The 15,262-nt window shown below is 51.9% G+C and overlaps 1 protein-coding gene across 13 annotated transcripts in view; it reads right to left on the minus strand.

Moving 5' to 3' along the window:
* RBPMS (RNA binding protein, mRNA processing factor) overlaps window positions 1-15,262 on the minus strand; it is a 172,671-nt gene that overhangs the window by 14,825 nt on the left and 142,584 nt on the right. For 6 of the 13 annotated variants that reach the window (XM_035726036.1, XM_027597918.2, XM_035726037.1 and 3 more), the window contains 2 exons: window positions 11,799-11,929; window positions 8,888-9,121 (listed from right to left, as the gene is read on the minus strand). In XM_035726036.1, coding sequence (XP_035581929.1) covers window positions 8,990-9,121; window positions 11,799-11,929 — 263 coding nt within the window. In that variant the 3' untranslated portion in view covers window positions 8,888-8,989. Of the gene's footprint in view, window positions 1-963; window positions 1,098-3,375; window positions 9,122-11,798; window positions 11,930-15,262 lie in introns of those variants that run through there. The other 7 variants (XM_027597923.2, XM_027597922.1, XM_035726034.1 and 4 more) reach the window with 4 other exon arrangements.

Genomic DNA, 15,262 nt, shown 5'->3' on the forward strand with positions numbered 1-15,262 from the left:
CGATGGTTTAACAGAACAGATTTTGCTGGAGAACCCCCTTTTCACATGGCATCTTACTCAGATCTCCAAAGCATAAACAGATGAAGCAGCATCCTGGCAGAGGTGGAGGTGCAGGGGGGCCTGGAACCTGCAAGGAAACTCCGCAGAACCTGGGGGGTGCTAGGGGATTGATGAAGACCTCCTGCCTCTTCTAACCTGCTTTTACAGGTAGGGAAATCCATTGAGAGCTGGGTATTCTGAGTGACATCCCACGGGCACAGAACCCAGCAGGGTCAGGATCCAGGGCACAGGCTCCACTAGCTCTCGTTGACTGGTCTAGGAGTGGGCCCCCAGACAAAGCTCACACAGGATGCCCAGCCTTTGGTCTTGGTCCACATGCAGAAGCCCTCAGCATTTCCTTCTACCCCATGGGCCTCCCCTTCCTCTCTGGCTCTCAATGCAGGGTTGACAGGCCACACTGGGGGAAATCGATCCCAACCTGGGGCCTCACCTACTCGGAAAATGAAGACTTAAAACGACCAGAGATGTGTTTTGAGCTTCTCCCCATGCCAGGAATCCAGGTCAGGGAACTTGGGCCAGCTGTGCATGAGAGATCCTTTGGGGCATCACACTGGATATTCTTAGAAATCAGATCACCAGCTCGAAGGGGTCCCCCTCATTGTGAGAGGGCAAAGCTGTATTCCTTGGGAGCCACCAGCAGGTACTGAAGTTCATTTAAGGCAGGGCCAGAGTCGTTTTCAACACTCAATAACAATTAAGGGGATGAGGGACCAGAAATTCTTTGCAAGCGGGTAGGCTAAAATATGCCACTTTGTGAATTTAGGAGTATATGCAGGATAAAGAAGAAATAAAGAAGGGAAGTGTGGGAGGATGGGAAGGAAAAGGGAGGGAGGAGGACGGGGTGCAGGGGGAGGGGGCAGAAGGGAGGAGAGGGTGAGACAAAGACAAAAATTTCATACCTACCCATGGCTTATGGCTTTGTGCGTCTGAATCCACTTGCTCACTAAGCAAAGAGCAGAGTTGGAGCTGCCTTCCTGAGACAGGTGGTAAAGGAGGGGAGGGGGGCACAGCCCCATGGCAGGTGGGGGGCTGGGAACCTAAACACACAGCGGGAGGGGATGGGTCTGTGTGCACTGGAGTCGGAGGGAGCGTGGTGGTGGCGATTGGTGCTGCCTGGGTGTGGGGCTGGGGCACTGAGCCCCACGAGGCCAAGACATGTTGGTGTTTCAGAGACACAGGAAGAGGGAGGTCTGACCAGGGGGTGGGGGCGCAGTGGATGGCATGATTTTTGGTGACAGTGACTGCGAGAAGGAAGCTCTTCATCTCCCACACGCCCACCCCAGCCTCAGCCAACCTCGGGTGCATGCTGGCCTCTTCCACCCACACCGTCCTCGAACCCGGAGCCCTGCAGTCAGCCTAGTCTAGAACCCCTGAGCACTCCAGGGCGCCAAGCAGGCTGACTCTGGGCTGTGGGCTCTAGAAGTCGTACCCAGCTCAGCTGAGCTGAAGATGGCCCGCTGGCTGATTCTCGGGGAGGATGTGGTGGTGATGGAGTCAACAGAGGCCCCGAAATTCATCACTCTGTGCTCCATGGCTTGGATACCACAGCCCCTGCCAACAGGGTGGCCTTTCTCACCGCATCCCCTAGGCCTCCAAGCCAGCCTCCGCTATTCAGCTCAGAGGGGTGCAGTGGCAGGCACTTGCCAGCAGAGGGCAGTGCCCCCGCCCGGCCAAGCTGGAGCTGCTCCCCGCACGCGGCAGGCAGCGGGTCCAGTTGAGTGAGCAGTTGGGTGCTAACTACTGTGGTCCTCTGGGACGGGGCTGGGGGGGACGGAACCCCACCTGGGCTGCTTGTTCTGCTGTGGTTTCTGGCTCCGGGTCACTCGTGGCCACTCCGGCCCACTGCCCAGGGGCTGCTGTAGTGCGTCAACACCGGGGAGACCTGTGCTTAGCCCGCGGACAATCCGGCAGCGCTAAGTCTGTGCCACTGGCTTTCCATGTAAGACAGGATCCTGTCTGTAGAAAACTGCATGTGAGCTGGTGCGCACACACACCCCACAACTGCACACTCACAACCCTGCCTAGGATCCCAGGAGCTTCTCAAGTCCCTAGAAGAATCTCTACCGATATATGTGATCCACGGCGACACTGCTGCTCACTCTGCCAGACCGCTAAGCACACCATTGCACACACTGCGGCCTGTGGTCCCGGAAGCACCCGGAAGACGCCGGGACGCTTCTCGGCTCCAACTCAGTAATGCCGCGTCGTTACCGTCCGGTTCACTATCCAGGGGCCACACTGTATGGGATTCCACCATCACACTTCTTCGGGAATGCTCTTCGAAAACACAGTGCCCCTGCAAAGTAACACTGAGGTCCTCCACACCTTAGCACGGATGGCACCAGCTCCCGCGACGTGTGTGAGAGCTCGGATAGGAGAGGAGAACACCCAGAAACAGAAATACCCCAGAGCAAAAATAAACTGGAATGCTAGAGAAAGTAGTAAGTATCCATAAAGGTCATTTCTATCCTCTTCCACTTGCAGATGAGGAAACCAAGGCCCAGCGGAGTGAAGTACATACAGAATTCAGAGTTCTGAGCATGCTGCCAAACAGGAAGACCCTGACCGGTCTCGAGCGCGGAGCCCTCAGCCCTCCCGCAAACAATGCAGAGCAAGCGGCGAGAGACCATGGACCCGCGCTGTACCCCCCTACCCCTCCCTTCCAGGGGCCGCCCGTCCTCACCACGCCGGCCTTCAGAAATAGCACGAGAAGTGCCTACCAGGTGCTATTTTCTCCTCCATGAGATAAAGGGATCGGTCTAGATCAGTGGTTCTCAGAGTGTGGTCCCTGGCCCACCGGCATCACCTGGGAACTTGTCAGAAATGCAAAAAGCCCAGGGAGAGAATCCCAAGTCCCTGCATGTCACAAGCCCTTTGGGAGATGATGATGCACACGTCCAAGTTCGAGAGACACTGTTCCTGTGTGAGGTTTCAGAAGTGTGGCTGGAAGCAGGCTGTCTAGAGATGCTCTGTGCTCAAGGAAGTCGGAGACAAATGCAGTCTCTGCCCCTTCAGCGGAATCGAGAAGTTCCACCATGAAGAAACCCGTTCGACTTGATTTAAGCCCTGGGTTTCCCAAGTTTATCTGCCCACAGAATCTTTTTATTATGTTCACCCGAGGTGGCTGAGAAATGCTGGTGTGGAAGAGCCCTTCCAGGAGGTGACTTTCGGTGCATCTGGGAGGCTGAGGCATGCCAATATGGCATCCAAGTTTCTAGCTCTTAACAAAACGAATCAGAGCTGGAAGATCACCAGACCAGCTAGGTGCCCTGGATGTCTGATCTAATCTGTAAGAAGCAGTGAAGATTTTCTTACCTTTTCCGAAGCAGGTGCTGTACCTGAACACAGATTTCCCCAGCACCATCTATTCAGAGCCGGGCTCTCCTTTCTAAGGCATGGATATTCAGGTTTCTACACTGGGCCCGAGCGGGAGCGCTGACTACCCTGCTGGGGCTCTCCCAACATTGAAACAAGTGCAGCCAGCCACTCACACATTCTTTAGTTATAACCAGCCCTGGCCTGCTCACTCCAGGCCAGGATCCATTCTGAGCACCGAATAAAGCACGTCAGGTCCTACAGCAAACTTTGCTGAAGGTTGCCAGGCTAAGGAGAGGCTGCCAAGCCAGAAGCACACTGCGGTCCAAGAAACTCCAAACTCACCAAAGACACTAGATTGATCTGCAATACAAAAAAGATGATCGTCTTTATGGGACTAATCACAGGGTTCTTTAAAATAGCACCCCTGCCCTATATGACACAGTGTTCACCAAAACTGGAAGAACACTTTTGCTCCAGCCCAGCCCTATGCCCCTGCAAGATCTCCCCGTCCGGATGGTGGGACGCTGCTGAGGCCTGAGCCCAGGCAGCGACAAGGTCCAGACCCCTGTGAACACCTCCTGCTAAGACCAGTCAAGGCTGGGCTTAATTACCCATAAGCCTTCAGGGATAATTCTCTCTCCTGGGCTTTTAGACTCTTTCCCTGTCTGTCCTAAGCACAAGCCAGGTTCTTGCCTTCAAAGAGGCATGTGAAATGTGCTCAGACACCCCAGAAGTTCACTCAAGACGTTACTCGGGTCGAGGGCACCCAAGCGTGTAACATCCTGTGTCAGATTAAGTCCACAGTGGCTGCTTGTCATCCATATTTAATTCTGCCAGTCTGTTAATTTTTAACTATGTTTGCTATCAAGGGCCATTAGAGGTCCCCAGGAGCCGAGCCCAGTGAAGCGAGAAGTACTTCATGGCAGAGTGGATGAGGCTTGAGGTTGGGGTGTCCCACTTTCCCATCCTGTCACTGAGCTCTGGCCTTCCCCACTGGCAGCACAAAACCTGAATAAAACATGATCCCATTTGGAGTTGATTTGCCTTTTTTCCCCTGTCAGAATTGGTTTTCTTCAAGGAGAAGTTCACTTTCTTTTCATGAAGGCTACATTTTGTATTTCTAAACTTTCTCTGTAGTCTTGGTTTTGTTTCCAGAGCACTTAGAATTCTCATACTTTTAGATGGTATCTGGGTGCCCATTCCCAGGAAAGGAGGCCCAAGCCTGGGCGGAGGGCCACCTGGCCAAACCAGAGCCTCGCCTTGGTATAACCGTGGCCGCAGGCTGCCATTCTTGCCCTGGCACCAGCTACTTCTCTTCTGCACCCAAGAACAGAGCCTGGGCCTTGAGGGTTCCCTTGGTGGGGTGCTGGTCTCGAGTCCCTATATCCTAACTGCTTCTAATGCTACAAAGGGAGGACTGGGAGCCTCTGGGCCATGCCAGATAAAGTTCTGACAGTAAGAAGGAAACAGAAGAGCCAGGTTAATTACGACCCCATGCCAAGCATTTTACTCTTTCACTCGAAATGACCCCATCAAGTAGATATTCATTCTTCCTACTTAGAGATGAGGAAACCGAGCTTCAGTGAGGTTAAAATAAACTTGCTTAAAATCCCAAAGGTCGCACAGTGGGTGGAAACAGTCATTAAAACTGGCCTGTTTGATCCCGATTCTGTGCCAGGCCCTCTGCACCGTCCTACTGGGATGGTCAGACCACTTACTTGTTGATCATCCCAAGGACGAGGTGGGCTCATGGACTCGGGAGGAGTTCTCATTGCGAAGGAGACCGGGGAAAAAGTCGCCCTAGGAAGTTTAGCCTTACAAAGGCCAAAATGAAACAAGCTTGAGGGACCGGAAAGACAGTGCCCCAAAAGGAGGAAACCCTGTGGCCCTCCAGCCAGGAAGAGGCCCACTTGGAGCCGCTCTCTCGGTCACAGCAACGGTAAATTTGAGGAGTCTCGCTGAGGTCCCCAACCACGGCCGGGGCCACCACACTAGGGGGCTGCCGAGCGTGGCGAAGTTCGGGGCCCGGCAGCAGCTCTGGCCACAGGAGCCAGCTACCCCCATGAACTCTGGCTGAAGGACTCCGGACTGCTTCTCAAGAGGCCAGTGCGGATGCGCCGAGAACTTCCGTCCCTCACTGCCTTACTAGGGGCTCCCGAGGTCTCCAGATGCCGAGCCGCAGAGGAGGGGGTGAGGACAGAAAAGGTAAACAGGAGGTCATTTGCTTGGCCAGGGATCCCCTGGGGTTTGGCCACAGGACTGTGGAGAGAGTGACTTCCCAAGGCACAAGAGGGGACGCTGCCACCCGGAAACGAGATGGGGCAGAATCCTAGCGGATGGACTGTGGGAAGAATGAGCCACAGAGTCCAGGGAGGAACGGGCCAGATGACCCGTGGGTCTTTCTCTTCTCCAGTTTCTCCGATAGCAAAGCAAGATAAGGCAGCAGCTGGAAAGTTCAGGGACAACGGGTTTGAATAAAGCAACCCACAGGAACCACTTGGTCTCTCCGGGAATTCAGCTGTTTCCCACTCTTGATCTATTTCCTGTCAGGGATCGGTTTTCTCCTGACAGGCGTGTCCGGGCCTGGCCGTCGGGGAGGGCATCCTATGGGCACGCGTCCTCTCGGCGCTGGCACAGGCTGCAGACACCTCACGGCTGGATGCAGGGCTGTCACTCTGGCGGCTGTCCCCAGACGCCTCATCCTGCTCGCCTGTCGCTCGTTTGTTCTTCCCAACCTCTGGCCTTCCATTCAGCCGCAGTCACGAGGACTCTGCAGCTGCCTCAGTGTCGTCAAGACGGTGCTGGATGCCTGTAGCGTCTGAACGATCACTGCCTCGTAGAGAGCTAGCCTAGGTGTCCACCTTGTTGAAAATTCACATGCTCCTTAAAACCAGCATTTAGGGCACACTCTCACATTCTACAGATTTTATTTGAGAGAGCGCACGAGAAAAAGCACAAGACAGGGGAGGGTCAGAGGCTGAGAAGCAGACTCCCTGCCAAGCGGGGAGCCTGATACGGGGCTCGATCCTGGGACTCCAGGATCATGACCTGAGCCGAAGGCAGTCGCTTAACTGACTGAGCCACCCAGGCGCCCCCAGGCCCTCTTGTTCTACAGGAGGGATTATTAGGCCCACTTTACTGAAGCCCAGGGAGGTTACATAAAGCACTTGTTCAGTAGAGATCACACAGCTCGTAAATGGCAGAGCCAGTGTCTGACCAGGTAGCCCCACAGCTCGCACTTCCAAGCCCGTGCTACTGCCAGGCTCAGCCCTCCTGAAGGACTCGAGTTCCGGCACGGGCCGGGCCTCGTGGGGCAGGCACAGAAACAGCCCCGAGGTGGTGCTGGGAAAGGAGAGGGGGCTCTGTGCTCCCTTCTAAGTGGCAGACACACGCCCAGAGCTCAGAGGAGGCCGACGCTGTGAGCTCAATGCCTGGCTGGCCTGTCCCCCACCTGGCCTCCTATGGGAGTTAAGCCAGGGGCTCCTAGACCAGAAAGCTGAACCAAGTCAGGAACTAGACAAGGCTAGCACATTCAGGAGACAGAGCACCCAGGGGCAGTTTCTCCTCACAGTCTGACCTTCACAGAGCTGTAAGGTTTAAAGGGAAAGGTACATTATCAGAGGATTAACAGTTTCATCGATGTCTAAAAACAATTTAAAGCCTTGGGCTGATCAGCCCCCAAAGGTAACCTCTGCAGTCCCTCAAAGCCATGCTCTCCCAGACAATCACAAGGCCTGGATTGCAGGGAGACGGTGGATGGTGGCCATTGGAGAAAGCCAGGCCTCGAGGACCAGGTGTCGGGCAGTAAGAGCTGATGCCATCTGGGAGGCCCTGAAGCAAACACCCTGAATCTCCTGACTCTTCCCTTCCCTTTGGGAGGCTGGCCAGCTGCTGGGATGCCGAAGCCCCCCCCTTCCCCCCCCCCCCCCGGCTTTGTTCAGGCTCCCTCTGCAGGACCAGCCACCTTACCCACTGTGCACAAGCCCCGCCCCACTGGGTGCTCACCCGAGTCCATACTCACACCTGCCCTGCTCCCTGCCTCCCTCAAGACACTCCCTCTCTCCTGGGCCGTGCGCTTCCATTACACCCCGTGCCAAACCAGATCGCTTGTGTCTCATCTCAGTATTCTCCATAGGGCATAGTTAGTGACAAAGGAGAGGCTTAAGGAAATTTGTTTTTATAAAAAAGTTTGAAGATTCAGTTCGCAGTTGCCTTTCGCTGAGTAAATGCCTGATCAGGTGGGTGGGCGGGCAGCTCTGCCGTGAGCACCTGCAGAACGTTCCTGGCCCTTCTCTCCCCCTGTGATCTCTCTTCCTTCCCTGTGTGCCTGGGTCCATTTTTATACTGATTTTGGGTTTAACCTTTACAATTTGTCCTGTGTGTCACAAGGCACCTCCCCAGGGGCATGTCCTGCCCTGGAAGTCTGTGTTACGATTTTAGAACCTTCTCTTGGCATGCAGGTGATGGGTTCCAGCCGTGAGCCGTGGAGCAGCCCTGGAAGATCTGCCATGACTCAGGGCAAATGAAAATGAGGCCCCTGGAGAAGACACAGGGAACCGGGACTTGCTCTCTCAGTCCTACTTACCTGGACAAGCTTCTGGCCCAACAAGGTGGCACTGGGTCAAGGGTAAATAGTATTGTTTCTAGAATGTAATGAGAGCAGTGCACTTTATTGGTTTTCTCTCTGCCCCGTCAGCAACAAGACTAAACGAATAACTGGCACCAAGCAAAACTGAACGGGGACCGAAAAGGCTGAGCTGTGTGAGGACGATGTGGCACGAAGTGCTGTATGTGCATGAGAGAAGGTTCCTAAAAGCCATGGATAAAACCTGCCCTTCTGTTCACAGTGGCTTTCAGAATATATTTAATAAATTTTCAAACACCAATAATCTTGAAAGTAAACAGGATGATCATGTCTAAAAACGTTAATGATCTTCTTAGAACTCCGTTGTTTGCTGCATCAAGTTGTCCCTTCATCTCTACAAACGACACAGAAGTACTGCAGCCTACAGTCCCATTACCTTCTGCAATGAGGCCTCAAAAATGAGATGTGGTGTCAAATAAGCATCTTCAATTTATAGATGGAAGCACCAGATCACAGACGGAAGCTGGAGCAGAACCAGAAGATGCGACTCCTGATCTTCAATGACAATTTCTGCCCCTTGGGTCCTCCTTTCTCGAGATCAGGGCGGACAGACTGGAAACACAGCTCTTTGCTTCATACAGGCTTCTGACAGCCAGACATACCATCCCTGCTGATGCAAGATCTCCTGGTAGAGGTGACCCACAGATGCTAGAAAGAGAATCTTCCACCGTGCAGCTCTTGATGGCTCGGGAGCCCAAGAAGAGACCAGTAGCAGCAGTGAGGCCTCGGCTCTGGGCCGAGCCTCCCCTGGATGCTCTGAGGCCTTCTCCCATGTGGTGTGTGCTCAGCATCAGGGGCCCAATTCTCCCACAATCTCATAGCTCCAAACTCACATCACCATGAAAACAAAACGCTGCAGTCTACTTGAGGTAATTTTTGCTCTGATTAAAATTTTTATTGAAATCTCTCAAATGTTACCAAGAAATAATTTTTGCAAAATGGGGGAAAAATAGCTAACAAGCAAATTCAACATGGGAGCTCCCTCTGCTGGTCTGCAGTAGGTTGGTATGTTACAAACACATTCCCAGAGACAAATCTAATTTGCTGGAGAAGTGGACAAAAGACAGGTGTGTTGGGCTTTGCCTCAGGAGAGAAACACTAGAAGAAAAAAAAAATCCAAGTCTCAAAACAGAGCACAACATTGCTAAGAAAAGCAAAATAATATAAAAGCTTCTCCAAAGACATACAGTAAGATCTCCAAACAAAACCGGAACCATCCACTAAGGGGATGCTCCGTTTTAGTCTTCCCCACTGCTCTACCTCCAGTTAATAAAAATTCTCTCAGGCCCTTTGAGTGAAGGTTAAGTTCTTATTCCCTTGTCTTTGCCTCCAAGTCTCTTCTTACAGGCTTCTCATCTACTTAGAGAAGAAAGTTCCAAGGAGTCAGTGGAGTGAGGCCTTTCCAAAATTCCAACAAAGAGTAAGTCTTTGGTGAGCCAGCACTGAGGCGTGGAAAGAGCAAGGCCTGGGAGTCAGGTGACCTGGCTCCAGTCACGGTAGAGCCACTCGCGACTTTCGAGAACTCTCCATCTTCTCCAGTCTGTCTCCTCAACTGTAAAATGGGCAGACCTGCTGGATCGGTAAAGCCTCTACCAGTTCATTCTAGGATTCTCATCTTGGACAAAGGAATTTAAATAACCGTATCTGTTCATGAGCCTTGGATACAGAACCCAAGCTTGCACTGGGAATGACTCCAAATAAGTTTTGGGGTTGAGCACAAGGATCTCACTGATTTCAGATGAAAGTTCCACCAACTCTAGGACCGATGTGGCGGAGCCAAGTAGATTCCAGGTTGGGAAAGTCTCAAGATCAAGACAGAACTCACAGGGGAGGGTGCCACCATGGGCAATACATCCCACTAACTCAAATGGTTGAGTCCATCTAATCTTGGCACTGTCTCTAACCTTTCTCACAATGGGCATGGGCTTTCTGATCTCTTAAGACTCTTCAGTTCCTTCTCCCATACACCCCCAGATAGACTTTGGATTTCAATCATTATACGGAGCAAGGCAAGTTACCCGGATGTTAGTAAGGCCCCCCAAAGCCACCGTTCCCAGTCCTTTCTGGCCACTGTCAATTCTTGCCTTTCCAGGACAATGGTGAAAGGCTTTGCTGCTGATTAACAAAGCCACTGATAGTCACAATACTCTGCACACCTGGCACCGCTCCATGGTATTAGGAACATTTGCCTCAACTGTCAGTTAATCCTTATTTAGGCGGTCTAGGAAGAGGAGCGAAGACATCTCCACAGATGGTGGGGGCGGGCCCACAAACAGAGGGGGCCTCTTTGAGTCGCTCCCCATAAGCTACAAAGTTATCCCCAAGGCCACTGAGAACATTTCGATGACTCAGCAGAAGACAGCCACAGGTTTAGGTTTTATCCCTTCTCCCTCCCCTGGCCTCTGCGAGGAGCCCGAGCGCTGACAGGGACTGAGGCCGAGGCGGCAGCGAGGGAAGGGAAAGTGGAAAGCACAGCTGATCCGGACCCCGGGCCATCGGGCTCTGAATCCTGGGGCTGCTCTAAGTCCTGTTCCGAGCCAGCAGCTCTCACCGTCACCCTCTCCTTTTCCCTCACTACCTCCTTCTGCCAACACCGAGGGACGTCACTTCGGGGGCCTCTCTCTGTAGTCTGCCTGCTTGGTGCCTGGGAGGCTGGGCCATGCACATGTGCACAGAGCACGCACGGCTCGGCTGGAACGGAACGGACGCGTATGCAGCCAGCACCCCGCCTGAGCCCCTGGCCGCGAGGACGTCAGCTAGGGGGCTGCTTGTCCGTGCTTTAGTCAACACAGTGAGTTCTGTACAACATGGAAGAGTTTCCCTGTCCGAAGGAAGAGTTTTCTGGGAAGCTGTGTATTTCATTCAGCCTTGTAAATAAACACTAAGCAAAACAAACAAAAACTCTACCTCTCTGTCCAGGCCAACAGTTTTTCAGAAACCAGGCTTTCCTGCTTTTAGAGGAGTTACACATGCGGTAAAACGTATGAAATCTATATTCTCTCTTCTTTGCTGTTGATCCTTGCTGAATCCTAACACTACTTCATTACTACTGCTTGCACTAAGAGCAACATTCCCCCCCCCCCGCCACCAAGGGGAGAGGGAGGGTTGGTACGTGGGTAGTAATCTTTGTGAAGAAACAAGGGAGTTTTATTTAACTAAGAAGGGAAGTGGGTCCAGACAGAGACCTTCACCTTGACCTGTAATTACATTCTCCACACTACACTGTACCTCCTTTTCTAAAGGTGGAAAAAAAGGAATCCTAATCTTCCCTGTAACATCTGTAAGCTAGCACACGGTCTTCCTGGAAGCTTCCAACTTTCCCCTTTGGTCACTAGCTCTCCTAGAACATGAGAGACGAAATCCCTCCACGCACAGACACAGAACTCCGGCAACCAGCGCGAGCCTCCCTTGGCAGCCCTCCCGCATGACCAGGCACACGCGACTATGTTCTAGGGACGCCCTCGGGCTGGCTGGGGGCTGGGGGTGGGGGGAGTGGGAACCTGCACCCCGTCTCTCGTGTGTGCTATGAGGGTGAGATCATTAGGGAAGAGAGAGGTGTCACTGGGGCAAACATCAGGCAGTGGGTGATATCATTGCTGTCAGACGGTCCTCAAGTCCTGGAGGAGTGTCAGCTTGATTTAGAGGAGGTCATTAATCTCCGGAAGGGGGATCTGTTAGCCGGATAGGTGTTAGTTGTATGGTGTGCTCTGGGGAACCAGGTTCGAAAGGACTGGTGGTGGAGGGAGTGAAGTCGTGGCCGATGGGTATAAATTACCTGGGCATGCAGTGAAGCGGGATAGGTGAAAGCAGGAGGAGGTAGAGCAGGCGCTAACTCCGCTGGGTACAGAGGGTACGGGGCCCACACTTCAGGGCTACTGGGGTAAAGTGCAGGCACTGTGAGCTCATCTGCAAGAAAAGAATAAGGGAAGAGTTAGTGGTTACCAAACAGCTGCTTTCAAATCAGAAACAAAACACCAAACAACCCCGAGCCCCCATCCAGTCAGAAGTCAAATTACTCTCATGCTTTCAACAACCTGTGGGTTTTGGTCCCCAAACTCTAAGCAAGGGAATGGTAAATACAAAGTGGAAAAAAGCAACCGGCATCTGCTGCCTGTCTGGCCTGCTGGGATCTCAGGCCTGGGCTCTGCCCTGGACACTCTGATGTCTTTCCAACCAGAGCTGGGGGGAAACAAGAACAGTGGGGATTTCCTGCCCCAAACCGCACACGTGGCCCTCAGAGGGGCAGAGGAAGAAAGAGAACTGGTAGGAGATATCCCATGAAAACCCACTGCAGAGCCTTTGGGAGAACAATGGTTTACTGGCAGGGTCATGATAGACCAGCACAACTGTAGGCCTTCTCTGTTTAACAGTGTAATTACTACTGACAAATACATCATCATCACCAAGCACTTTCCATTTAGCTCTCCGAAGCAGGGGCCAGCCACTGTACCTGCAGGGCGTTTAAGATGTCAAAAATGCAGAGAGGAGAAGTGAAACAGCCTGGAGTATCCTGATTAAAGTTAAACTCCACGAAGATGCAAATTAGAACACTCGTAGTTGCTGCTTACACTGACTGTATTTTCTAGGGGGAACAAGTGAGTCGTGTTGCCAACTGACTGGTCTGAATCCGATTCCATTCAGGTCAAGCTGCAGTTTGCCAGACTGAAGGGCAAGTGCCCGGGGCTCAGAATGTATCAGGAAGCAATCCATTAAAATAACAGCAAACACATGAGGGAGCGTCTCAGCAAAGAAAAAAAAAAATCACATCAGTCGATAGTTATGAATCTGGACTCTGTGAAACAGCAATCTCAGTATGTGCTTTTATCACCTGTCAAAATCTGAAATCAAGGAGGCCAAGGATGCTACCCGGGGATGCCGAAGGAGTCAGGAAAAGGCGACTGTCATAAAGCCATTAGTGACTCTGCCATTCTGCCATTCAGGACTTTCCAGAAGTCTAGCGTGCACGTGACCCAAGGTCGAAAGGGTCATTTCACTCCTTCCCACATATAAGCCACCCCACCCCAGGCCTGCTCATTCCACATCTCCCTCATCCTCTCCGTCCTCCCCCTAAACTGTGGCTCTGGGAAGGGTTTTCAGTATGGGAAGGGGACTAAAGACAGAGAACTTTCCTGAGTGTGATGTGGGGACTACTCTTTGGAGCAATGGGGAAAGCAGCTGAGCCTATGGGTACACGGGGACCTGGTGAGATTTTCCACAGCCAGCCAGCCAGCACGGCAAGAACTACTGAAAAGATGGGGAGTCCAGAGCTGACTGAGGACTATCCATTCAGAGGGCAGCGTGGGGATCCCAGCAATGCGGAGAGCTACGCTGCGGCTGCCCCCGACTCCCCCTCTCAACAAGGCAGTTAAAATGTCCTCTTCAGACTTGGTGGGGAGGGCAGACTGCGTGTAGATTAGACTGGAGAGCCGAGCCCGAAGCGTGGACTCATCCTTATTATTGGAATAGGAACACAGTAGCATCCTAAGCTTCTTCAAATGATCAAGTCTACACCACCTATTTCTTGCTCTAGGGTGTGTAGTTTGTCAGAAAATTCCTTACGGAGGGGTTGGGAGAACGCTTCACAGACCCCTGTGTTTCCGGTCACGACGAGACCATATGATTTCCATTAAAGCAACTCTTGTGGGAGCCCCGCTCGTGGAAACGAACTGCTGCCAGAACCCAGGCCTCGGATTTTAAACAAACAACCATTCTCAGGAATGGCAAGCTATTATTGTTGTTGTTGGTACTGTTGTTTCAGCTACCATGCTATTTTAAGACATTCTGAGTCTTTTTTAAAAAAAAAAAGTCAAGAGAGTCTCAGGACCTAGCACACGAATGTCTTAGCCCATGCTTGCTCAGCCCTACTGTGACAGCAGACGACTCTTGACTCTAATCGCCATCAGACAGGACTATGCAGGGCCTGCAGCCTGATGGCAGCACGTCCTCAGCCTGTGGCCTCAAAGGAACTGGCCAAGTTGGGGGTGCTCTAATCTGATCCACTTTCCTTTAGAAAGTTTTAAAAATGAAATGAGATGTCTTTTAAGAGACCTGATCCTACAGAGATAAATACTGGAGACAGGTAGAGTCAGGATTTCAATCTCAGCCTTGACAGATGGGATTTATGATTTCCAGACATTTCCACATTTTTATCCTAGAGCATTACTTCCCATTGGGTCTCGACTCACGCTCAGAGACTATTCACTAACATTTGTCCAAAACCTAGCCCAGCAGGATGGGGCATCTGCTTCCAAATCTCCCACACCCAAAGCCGCTGAGTAACAGTAGAAGTCAGGTAAGTGAAGTGGATGCCTAGGAGAGACTAGAGTGAACTTGCATTTGATCAAGTCTTTCATTACCTCTCATCATCTCTCCCTTCTCCCCTTGAGAAGGAATCTTGAGTTACCATAAATGTCAAGAGACATGCAGCACAGAGTGGGCTGGTCAGGAGGATGAGGAAGATGAGCTCAAAATGTGCCAGTGGAGATGTTCTGAGCTGGAGAGTCCTGGGGGAGAGGAGGGCAGTGAGGCGGATTTCTCCAAGGGTTGCCTAGTGAGCGCCCAGGAAGAGAGGATCCAGGGCTTTGCCAAGTCTGTGCCCCTGGGGCCATCTCTGAGACTAGCATTTAGTGTGTAATACTGTTTGCTGGACTGAATGGTACCTGGTGGAACATTCTAAAAGTTATTTAAAGATATACCACTGTTTTATTAAAGGAGTTTAGGAAATATCCATAGGACCTAGATCTAAGATTTCCCAATCCGTTCAGTATCTGTCACACTAAAACAAAAATGAAACAAAAAAACCAGCAAAAGAGCAAATGGGGGCTCAAACCAGGACAAATGCTACAGGACAATGATCTTCAAAGTTCAAAATAAAAGCAGTGGAACCGTTTCTCCAAACTAATTTTTCCCAGAATCCCTTTTTAATTTTGTAAAAAGATTTTATTTCTTTGAGAGAGAGAGAGAGAGAGAGAGCGAGAGCACAAGCAGGGGGAACAGCAGAGGGAGAGGGAGAGAAGCAGGCCCCCCCACCGAGCAGCGAGCCCGATGTGTGACTGGATCCCAGGACTCCGGGACCATGACCTATGCTAAAGGCAGATTCTTAACCGACGTCACCCAGGTGCCCCCAGAATCCCTTTTAAAATAAAAGTGTAGCAAATTTTGGTTGACTTAGTGGTGGTGGTGTTGAACTGGAGGACCTCAACCCCCATGACAGTCCCTAAGGTCCGCTAGGGTTCCAGA

The sequence above is a fragment of the Zalophus californianus genome, chromosome 2, assembly GCF_009762305.2.
Source record: "Zalophus californianus isolate mZalCal1 chromosome 2, mZalCal1.pri.v2, whole genome shotgun sequence".
In the NCBI taxonomy this organism is placed as follows: Eukaryota; Metazoa; Chordata; class Mammalia; order Carnivora; family Otariidae; genus Zalophus; species Zalophus californianus.